Source organism: Rutidosis leptorrhynchoides, chromosome 2, assembly GCF_046630445.1.
Source record: "Rutidosis leptorrhynchoides isolate AG116_Rl617_1_P2 chromosome 2, CSIRO_AGI_Rlap_v1, whole genome shotgun sequence".
In the NCBI taxonomy this organism is placed as follows: domain Eukaryota; kingdom Viridiplantae; phylum Streptophyta; class Magnoliopsida; order Asterales; family Asteraceae; genus Rutidosis; species Rutidosis leptorrhynchoides.
In genome coordinates, this window is record NC_092334.1 from 564,941,605 (window position 1) to 564,952,894 (window position 11,290).

At 35.3% G+C, this 11,290-nt stretch overlaps 1 protein-coding gene across 1 annotated transcript; it reads right to left on the minus strand.

Moving 5' to 3' along the window:
- Positions 1-3,674: 3,674 nt before the first annotated feature.
- LOC139893143 (double-stranded RNA-binding protein 6-like) lies at positions 3,675-6,480 on the minus strand. The gene is made up of 3 exons (XM_071876288.1): positions 6,021-6,480; positions 4,984-5,203; positions 3,675-4,596 (listed from the first exon to the last, which is right to left on the minus strand). The coding sequence occupies exons 1-3, from the start codon at positions 6,264-6,266 to the stop codon at positions 3,830-3,832; spliced, it is 1,233 nt and encodes a 410-aa protein (XP_071732389.1). The 5' UTR covers positions 6,267-6,480; the 3' UTR covers positions 3,675-3,829.
- Positions 6,481-11,290: the final 4,810 nt, after the last annotated feature.

The window sequence follows — 11,290 nt, forward strand, 5'->3', positions numbered from 1 at the left end:
GAAATCAAAGCGGAAACGAGTTCTCTAAATGAAGAGGATCGAGCCGATTGGTTAGAATGTAGGAGAAAGTGGGTCGAGAAAGAAATTGTGAAATCTAATATGTTGAAACAAAAAGCAAGAATTAAATGGATTCTTGAAGGCGACGAGAACTCGAAATATTTTCATTCAATTATCCGTAGAAAATACAATAAATGCAACTTGCGCGGCTTAAATATAGACGGAGTTTGGAATGAGAACCCGAGTGAGGTAAAAGATGCGGTTTTCAAGCACTTTCAAAATTTTTTTGGCAAAATGAACAGGAATAGGTCAAGCCTACCTGAATGGCCTGCTTCTACGAGGCCCGTTTCTGTCACAGATCTGCCCGCTTGTTCCCGCCCAGGTATTGTGCAACATTGCAATGTTGGGCCTTCTGCCTCAGCCCACAGGCATACTGAGGAATTCGGGATAGTGGGCAACCCATAGGTCCGATTAACTGAATTCGAAGCAGCATCACTTGAGGAACAATTTAGCAATTCTGAGATTTGGAGTGCGGTCAAAGATTGCGGTAGTTTGAAGGCACCGGGCCCGGACGGGTTTAATCTTAGATTTTATAAAAAATATTGGAACATCGTTCAGAGTGATCTCACCTTGGCTATAAACTCATTTTGGGCAGAAGGTCGTATTTCTCCGGGATGTAATGCGTCTTTCATTACCCTTATCCCGAAAAAGCCTGACCCGTTGTCATTGAACGATTATCGTCCGATCAGCTTGATAGGTAGCTTTTATAAAATCATCGTTAAACTACTCTCCAATCGTCTTCGGAAAGTGGTACCAAAACTAGTCGGGTTTGAGCAAAGTGCTTTCATAAGAGGTAGGAACATAGTTGACGGTGCCTTAATTGCAAATGAGTCTCTTGAGTTTCTAAAACATAAAAAGCTGAAAAGTCTAATTTTCAAGGTTGATTTCGAGAAAGCTTTTGATAGCTTGAGTTGGGAGTTTTTGTTATAAATAATGAAAATCATGGGTTTTGGGGATAAATGGAGAAATTGGATTTACTCTTGTCTTAAATCGGCTTCCATTTCAATATTGGTTAACGGTTCGCCAACGAAAGAGTTTATGCTAGAAAGAGGGGTTCGACAGGGTGATCCGCTCTCACCTTTTCTTTTTATTCTTGCGGCCGAGGGTCTAAATTGGCTAACCAAGGCCGCGGTGAGAAACAACTTATTCAATGGGGTTGAGATTGGAAACGATAAAATCCCTATTTCCCACCTAGAATATGCGGATGACACGATATTTTCGGGTCTTGGAGTGTCGAAAATGTTAGAAACCTTTTGAAGTTACTTAAGGGTTTTGAATTAACGTCGGGCTTAAAGGTTAATTACAATAAAAGTAACTTGTTCGGGGTGGGAGTGGAGCCCCGGGAGGTCGAGGAGATGGCTAGATTATTCGGGTGTAGTGTCGGTTCATTCCCATTTGTGTATCTCGGGCTTCCAATTGGTGCTAAAATGAACAAAGCGGAATCTTGGAAGCCGGTGTTTAATAAATTCGAGAAGAGACTTTCGGATTGGAAAGCACGATCGATGTCTTATGGTGGACGGTTAACTCTTGTTAAGTCCGTTTTAAATAGCTTTCCGTTGTATTACTTTTCGCTCTTCCGTGCCCCGCCGTGCGTGCTAAAAAAACTCGAGAGTGTAAGACGTTTTTTCTTTTCGGGCGGGTCGGGTAACAAATCTAAATTGTCATGGGTGAAATGGGATAATGTGGTTCGTCCTTTTGGGGAGGGCGGGTTAAACTTGGGCTCTCTAGAAAGTAAAAATATGGCTTTAATCGGCAAATGGTGGTGGAGGTTTAAAACCGAAGCCTCCTCTTTGTGGGCTAAAATCATTAAAAGTATTTACGGGATTCGGGGCTATTAGATTCGGGAAATACTATACAAACATGTACTTCTAATTCTACTTGGATTAGCATTGTGAAAACAGGAAATGAAATCGAGTCTCTAGGAGTTCAATTCAAGAACTCTTTTGTTCGGGTCATTGGTGACGGGAAGAAGACTTTTTTTTGGAACAAAACATGGTTGTCCGAGGTACCTCTCAAAGTCAAATTCAACAGATTACTCCGGTTGGAAACTGATGTGAACACTACTGTGTTCGACCGAGCGGGCTGGAATGGATCGACGTGCACCGGTTCTTGGAATTGGTCCAGGCCACCGCTAAGAAGAACCTTAGGCGAGTTTAATGGTCTTAACAGGCTGTTATCTTCGTTGGTTTTAAAGACGGAACAAGCTGATTCATGGATGTGGCTGCTAAATAACAGTGGGAATTTCGTCACAAAAACGTTATCGGACGCGATCTCATCTAAGATTTTTCCTATTGCTCCTAACTCCTTCGAGACAATGAGAAATGAGTTCGTGCCTAAAAAGGTTGAGGTGTTCGTGTGGCGGGCAAAACGGCGGAGATGACCCGTGCTATCGGAACTTAACAAACGGGGAATTGAGTTAGACTCCGTCTGATGCCCGTTATGTGATGACGATACCGAGACGGTTGACCACTCACTCTTCTTATGCAAGGAAGCGTTAGATGTGTGGGCGAGAGTCTATAATTGGTGGGGTATCAACGGTGCTACAAATTTTAGTATCGGAGATGCCTTCAATGTGAACTCGTCTCACCATTTATCGACTTTGGGTGAGAAAATTTGGCAAGCGGTTGAGTGGACATGTGGATATCTCATTTGGAAAAACCGGAATCAAAAGGTATTTCAAAACAAAAGTTGGAATCCCCCGGTTGCTCTAAATGAATACAAGTCAAAAGCTTCGAGTGGATCGAGAAACGTTGCAAGAAAAAGAATATTGAATGGCTTACTTGGCTTCACAATCCGAGATCTATTATTGTATAGAACGTGATAACTAGACATCTTGTTAGGATACAACCTTAGCATCTTAGCTCGATTAGTCTTGTTCTTTGCGATTTTGTATAAATGGGTTGGCTAAAACAACCTTTGAGATGTACATACTGTTGCGTTAATGATATAATATTTCTGCTTTTCAAAAAAAAAAAAAAAAAAACACTTCTTACAAGGATATCAAATTCTCAACTACTAGACCATCTTGGGATGCTTATAAAGAAACTGGAATACGGAGTATTTTGTTATCTAAAAATTTCTTATTAAGATTAAGATATAACTAATTTGACATAACATGTTTACAAAATCCATTTAAATTGCTATCATTAACTTTAATAGAAAGTCATCTGAGAGCTTATAAGTCTTGAGAACTCATAATTTGATGCTATTCACACATATACCAAACTTAGCAATCTAGTGATTTTGTGAGCTCAATTGATGTGATGTCTAATGATGAAGTCAAACAGTCAACTTTTTATCCAAACAATAGACTCATAAAGACGTTGCTCACTTGTTTTACTGATCAGAAACTAATCTACCAAAACTAAACTTGGCAATTAACTAGGAAGCAAAACTAGCAGCGTCTAAGGTAAATAGGTAATGTCCTATTTTTAATCTGCAGTTGAAAATAAAAGAATAAACAGTAAGATGATCATAAAAGGCTTGAAGATGACACCTTTCGAACAATATCAGAAATTTGCTCAAAGTTTCTTTATCATGGCTTGCCGAGTGATAATGTTCCCAAAAACAAAGTCTAATTAGATGGTTTGTTACCCAACCCAACCCAACACATTAAAGACGAATCGAGCTCCATTTCTCTTCCCACCAAGAAAATATTAAACAAGAATACCAACCTCAACACCTACTTTTAATTTAAGTTCCAAAATAAAAACATCTCATAACCCACTACAAAACCCTAAAACAAGTTCCACTTTTTTCCTAGTCTAATGCATCAAATTTGTAGCTCCTTCAACTTTGTCTCTACTGACTCCTTTTCCTCTTCGTCTAGTGTTGGTGCAGAAACGGGTTGGCTGATGGAAATGGCTGCACAGCTCGTTTTATCTTCTGTTAGTAGCGATGACTCAGCAGACAGCTTAATTGGAGACTTCAGGTCCTCAACAGATGCTGCTGATGTATTCTCCTTAACTTCATTTGATGGTGCCATTGGCTTCGTAGAAGCAGAAAAACCCGGACCCGCCTGTCTAATGGTGACCGGAGGTGCCACCCCGCCGCACATCGGTGACGGCCTCCCATACTGTGGCGGCGGTACAACACCCATCTGTGGTAGTGGAAGAGGCGGTGCAGAGAAAACAGGGATCGAGTGACGTATAGTCACTGGTGGAGCCATTCCATGGTGAACTTGGTAGTGTCGAACGGGAATATACGGTGCGGCTTCAACAGCTGGAAACTTGTGTTGGCGATTGGGTGGTTCGTTGTTGGTGGTCCCATGGGTTTGAGGTGTTTTTGAGGATAATGTGGGTACATGATTTCGGTTGGGTGCAGTGTTGGGGCATATTAGAGGAAGAATTTTTGAAGTTGTTGATTGAGATGGTTGGCCCATAAGGGTTTTTGGCTTTGGAACAGGAAAACGGATTGGAAATGGTATATTGGACATTCTTGCCCTTAACCTGAATTTCTGCAAAGCGCGCGCCACAATAACATGCTCTTGTTCCTCGGGGTTTCCTTTTTGTAGCGATGAGCCTTCTGATTGCTGTGTTACTGAACATAATAGAGAATAAGTGTCATTAATTTGTTTCAGTAGTTTATATGAAAATTGAATGATAAACAATAGAAATTGGACGTGGCTATTTCGACCCACCCATTTACTCATGAACTGGCTGATGCAGATACTATATGTGAAGTAAATGACATTTTGTCAAAAGGAAAAGGTTTGGAAGTCACCCAAGGGTACTTTTGTAGCATAAAACATAATTTAAGAATTTATTTAATTTTTGAAATCATACTTGACACACTCATTATCATTACAAAATTTATGAACTTTGAACAGAACGTTTTTCGGGTCTACCAGATCCTATTAAACATGACCTTATTTAACAGACTACAATCTATCCAGTATCAGATATCAATATGGATAGCATAACTTACGAAGTTTTAGAGATGACCATGCTGACATGGCGGCATACTTTTCAGCTTGTTTCTTATTTTTGGCAGGTTCTCCCGTAAATATACAGCCAGCTAACTCTACAGTGCAAGTGAAAACAGGGAAATGCCCAACGCCCGATCTAAAAGTTGTGTAATTTGGAAGAGATGCCCCTACTCTTTGAGAAACCTCCTGCAAAAGGTTCTTGTACACCCCTGTTTCATCCTGTAAACCACAAAATATGCCAGTGTAAGCAGAATCACCTCTCTCTCTCTCTCTCTCTCTCTCTCTCTCTCTATATATATATATATATATATTCAACAACCCTATCTGGTATCAAACCAAAAAGCAGCCTCAATAATGAACTGAGATAAAACATTAAACTTTTGCTAAGTTATATAATAAGTGATTAAGTTACACCACGTGACCATTTCATCATGTCTACAATACACTAAAGATCGACAAGGGGAATCACTATCCACAAACTTAAGAAATAGGAATGGAAAAACTTCTGACACATAAGTAACATAGCATGTTTAATCATGTCTAACTTCAAGACTCATACATATAACTGAAACCCTAAACTATCTTCTCCATTATCGTCTCACTCTCACCACAATTAATCAACTAGTAAACATAAAACGTAACCAACACTTTACTTATCATGTGACCCTAAATTATCTTCTCCATATCATGTTTAGTACCTCCAATTTTTTTAATCAAATTCTATCCTACTACCTTCTTAACACCTCCAAATAGCCTCTGTACAACATCATCGAGCTAACGCCCATTTTCAGTTGAAAACATTAAGCCAGGTCCAGCTATCATACTACTAAAATCCACCTGATGATACTCAAATCTATAACCACCACTATTCATATACAAAATTCAATATAAAAATTCCGAGAAATACAGCCACATTTCCATTTCCTGAAGTTAACTGTATCGTGCTATAACATCAATTACAAATTTATTTATTTTTATAAAGTGAAAAGTTACAAACCCTAGAAAAATGAAATTAAGTGGAAAAAAAATTGGTTACCAGTATCCTAGCAGCCAAGGTATTAGAAGGACCATGACAAGCAAGTTGATTAAGTGCCACCTCAGCAGCAGAATGCTCCGCCTGCCTTAACGTCGTACAATAATTAGGGCTTTCATACGTCTCACCGTTAAAATTCACCGTCGCTTTAAACCGCGGCGCGTGATCTGGACCTTCTCTTATACACGTGTACGACGGCAAGTTAAAACAGCTCCGTTGGGCTAGCTCTTGCAGCTGATTCTTATACATCTCTCTAAATAATCAAAAAATAACTCCGATTACCTTCAAATTCACCGGCGATTAATAATGCCGATCATAGATTCCGTTACTCAGACACACGATCTGCTGATTCCTAGGGTTTTGGTTTCACTAACAATGCATGTGTTTGTGTAGCAGCTGTAGTAGTAGCAGCAGTATATATTTTTCATGTATATATCTGTATGTATATATGTATATAGTACTCCGTATATATGTATATGGTTATAGATATTTTTATAAGATATAGATACACAGAGAGAAATACCGAGTATAGTGAGTTTTTGGTACAGTGTGTTCACCCTCAGGATAATTTATGTGACTGCTTGACTATTTGACCTCGGATTTTCGAAATATATGTGATTGACGGCTGAGATTTGATGTCTTGACTCGGGCCGTTCGTAATAACTATAGTGTAGGGGTGTAGTGGATTATAGATTTTGGAATAATCGACTTCCAGAAAACTGATGTTTAACCTTATGCTTAATATTGAAGATGATATGAATATTAGAAATTATTAAATTATTTATGTGTTTAATTTTATTTTTTTAGATGTGATAAAATTATATTAATAAAAATGGCAAAAGCGAGGAAATACAAAAATGATCACATATCACAATGTCCCAACCGGGCAGCGATGAGGGCGGGATTATTAATGTTGTATCGGCATAGTCGAAACTAGAGATGATCGCATCGAATAGTTTAGTCCTCCTCAGATGATCCTAATCGCCGTAAAAAAAAAAATCACAATGTCCCACCCTGAATAACTCTAACACACAAATCTAAACATGACTATGACAATCAAAAACCTACAACAACAACGATTATAAAACTATTACACTCATAACATAATTTATAACAAGACAGTCACAAGACATGAAAGATCGATCACCAAAGAAAACCACATCCATAACCAAAACAATTCATATGACCACTTCGAAAAAAATACTCGAATGATTGCATACGGAGCACATCGAAGCCATTCATAGATACCAAGTCTTGTTAGTATCTATTATGTGTTTAATAGATACAACACTTGTATAAAAGTTATTAAAACTAAAATTTAGAGTTTATTTATATTTTATTTATAGATTATAATTTATAATAGTATATTATATTATATAGATCATAAATAACTCTAGTTAATTTTAAAGTATCATTAATAAAAAAAAAATTCTTACGTGATTCGATTAGCCTTTTTATCTTTTATTCTGAAAATTAACATGTTATTTGAATGTTTAGTTCTTCTAAAAATACCACGATGTCAACTATCGCCAATGGTATTTAAAACGCGTGATAATGAGAAGTTGTGATTGGTTGTCTAAGGCGTTGTGAACAGTAAACATACCGAAGTTTGTTGATGTCAATACGACGTCATGCATATGTGTTATTTTTCTATGTTGATGTCAGCATGTCATCATACAAAAAAAAAATTAATACGACTTTCTCTTCTTTTTTTATAACTTCTTTTACTTTCTTTTTTAATATCGCAAAAAATTTGTAAAAATTTTTAAACGATTTTATGATTATTTTTTGTCCACTTGACCACACATACAACAAAAGAATTAGTTGTTTGCTTTTTATTTTATTATATTATATTATATTATATTTTATTTTATTTTTATATTCTAAAAGAGATAGTGGAAATGAATAGTAGGGGCAATTTTGCCTTTTCAATTTTTTTTCCATTTGCACAACAAAGCCCCCACACTTTTCTCAAAAAATCAAATCGACCCCCCATACATGGGTGTGATGACCCGGAAATTTCGACTAAATTTAAACTTAATCTTAAATGATTAATGATTTCGACACGATAAGTAAAGTCTGTAAAACTGAATCTCAAAAATTTTAAACTATTCAAATACCCTTCAGTTGTTCTCAACGATTCGCGAACCATTATATGTAAATAGATACATATATATACTATAACTTGAAAACGTAACAAAGTTTTAATTGCATGTTACCGTACATTAAACTTATTGGTTTATATATCTATTTGAATATATATGATTTCAAGTTATTTAGTAACGATAGTAACATTCAATTATTGATTCGATTGATATTTAGATAAGTTAACTAAAACGTTTAAGATGAACAAGTAAAACACTAATTTGCTACAGTATTTTCAAAATTGCTACAGTACCCAAAATGCTACAGTGTTTTCGAAAATCACTATTTGCTACAGTAAAATTTACTTTGCTACAGTGAATTGCTACAGTAAAAATTGACTTTGCTACAGTAACTTGCTACATTAAAACACTATTTTAAAAATGTATTTTAACAAATAGTGAGACGATGATTTATAGAAGTAAATGACCAAAACATTCTAAAGTTTAAGATATACTTTGAGTGGTATAGTTTATGGATAACTTAAGGCTATATTTTGACAAAGGTACGTGACACGAAACGTAAAATGCAAGTTTTCTAATGGTACGAAAGGACATTCGAAAAACCAGAACCGGGACATAAGTCAAGTGATGACGTACGACTTATCGGAACAAAAATTACAAATCAACTATGCACGGGAATAAAATATAATATATAATTAATTAATTTAAATTATATATTATATATATATATTATTTAATTATGTCGACAAGCATTAGGACAAAATTATGTGAGCTAGAAAAATGGGCCATGCGATCGCATGGCCAATGGCCTTCAGAACCATGCGATCGCATGGGGTCTGGGGACAGGCCACACCTATAAAAACTCGATCATTCTGCTTTTGTTTTAACATATATTACTCCGTATTTATTTTATTTATTATTATTATTATTATTATTATTATTATTATTATTATTATTAATCTTATTATTTTTATTATTAATGTTATTATTTTTGCGATACAAAAATAATAATGTACATAAAATATTACGACGGAGTGCTGTCCAAGTAATTTTCAAAACGAGTTTCCGAGCGAGCTAGAGCTAAGGAAAATATGGGTTATTACCAAGGAGGTTATGGGTAATGTTCGGGGGTATTTTTGTGAATCAAACCTCGTGTTTATCATCTCCGATGCGTCTACGTGCTTTTCTGCAATATTGTATATCAATATAAAACAGTGAGTTCATTGATCCCTTTTTATACATATTTTTGGGCTGAGAATACATGCGCTGTTTTATAAAATGAATACAAAAACTAAAACTGATTTGAGTGAGTTTCATAAGATCCCTTTTACTCTCTACATTTTTGGGCTGAGAATACATGCAAATACTTTATTAACCGATATACAATATTTATATGCGTGAGTTTCATATGATCCCTTTTACTCTCTACATTTTTGGGCTGAGAATACATGCAAATGCTTTATTAACTGATTTACAATATTTATATGCGTGAGTTTCATTGATCCCTTTTTAATTGCTTTTGCAATATATATTTTTGGGCTAAGAATACATGCACTTTATTTTAAACGCAATGGATACAAGTACATACTTGATGTCGAACGAGGTGTATATAAAATAGTTATTATTTTACTAGGAAAATACTATTAAATACGATACAATTTTACACAAGATATTTATTTATTTATAGAATGGATATACTTAAACCTTGCTACAACACTTATAGGCAGTGTACCTAATCGTACAGTAGTGTAGTTTTTAGTAAGTCCGGTTCGTTCCACAGGGAAATCTTTAAACAAAGCTCAACGCTATATTAGTTTACTTTTATAAAAATACAAATATATATATAAGTGATATTATTATTATAAAGGGGGGTTTTTACCGTTTAATGACCGGTTTGTCGATTTTAAAACTTTAGTCGCAGTTAAAACCTACTGTAAAATATAAAATAAATACAAGACTTTAAATTAAAGCGTAAAGTAAATAACGATAATGAAATTGCGAATAATAAAAATGCGATAAAATTAAATTGCGATAATTAAAAGTACGATAATTAAAAGTGCGATTAAATAACAATAAAAGTGCGATAATTAGAAGTGCAATTAAATATAAAATAAAGGAAATTAAATATGATATAAAAGAATTATGCTTATTTAAACTTCCGTAATCATGATGTTTGACGTGTTGATTTTAGTTTTATGCCCTTGGGTTAATTGTCCTTTGTCCTGGATTATTCAATATGTCCGTCTGGTTTTTGTCCATAACAGTCCATCAGTCATAAATATAAATTGCAAGTGTCCTTGACAAATTATTATTATACCCGAAGTTAAATATTCCAACTAATTGGGGATTCGAATTTGTAACAAGGTTTTAATACTTTGTTTAATGAATACACCAGGTTATCGACTGCGTGTAAACCAAGGTTTTACTACTTTGTTAACAATTACACCAATTACCCTTGAATGTAATTTCACCCCTGTTTTGATTATTCTAGTGGCTATTAATCCATTCCCGTGTCCGGTTAAATGAACGATTATTCGTACATATAAATACCCCGCCCATCGTGTCCGATCGAGTGTATATGGTAATTTATAGGGACGCCCAATTGTAAATCTTTATATTAACATTAACAAACTTTCATTTAGTTAAACAAATATAAAGCCCATTAATAGCCCATAGTCTAGTTTCCACAAGTGTCGTTCTTTTGTCCAAACCCCAATTATGGTACAAAGCCCAATTACCCAATTTTAGTAATTAGCCCAACATCATGATTACTTCGTTTTAAATAAGCATAATAATAACTTAGCTACGAGACATTAATATAAAAAGGTTGAACATAACTTACAATGATTAAAAATAGCGTAGCGTTACACGGACAGAATTTCGACTTACACCCTTACAACATTCGCTAACATACCCTTATTATTAGAATTATAATTAAAATTAAAATATAAATTATAAATATAAATATATTTACGTATGAAGAGGAAGAGAAAAAGATGATTAAAACTCGGCAGAAAACTGGCTTTATATAGGACCTGACCAGCAATCTCACTCCATGCGACTCGCATGATTTTGTGCTTTTGGCCATGCGAGTCGCATGGCCACCCTGGATCCAGCCAACCACTTTGTTTTCTTCTTGCCGACGTAATATAATAATAATAATATATA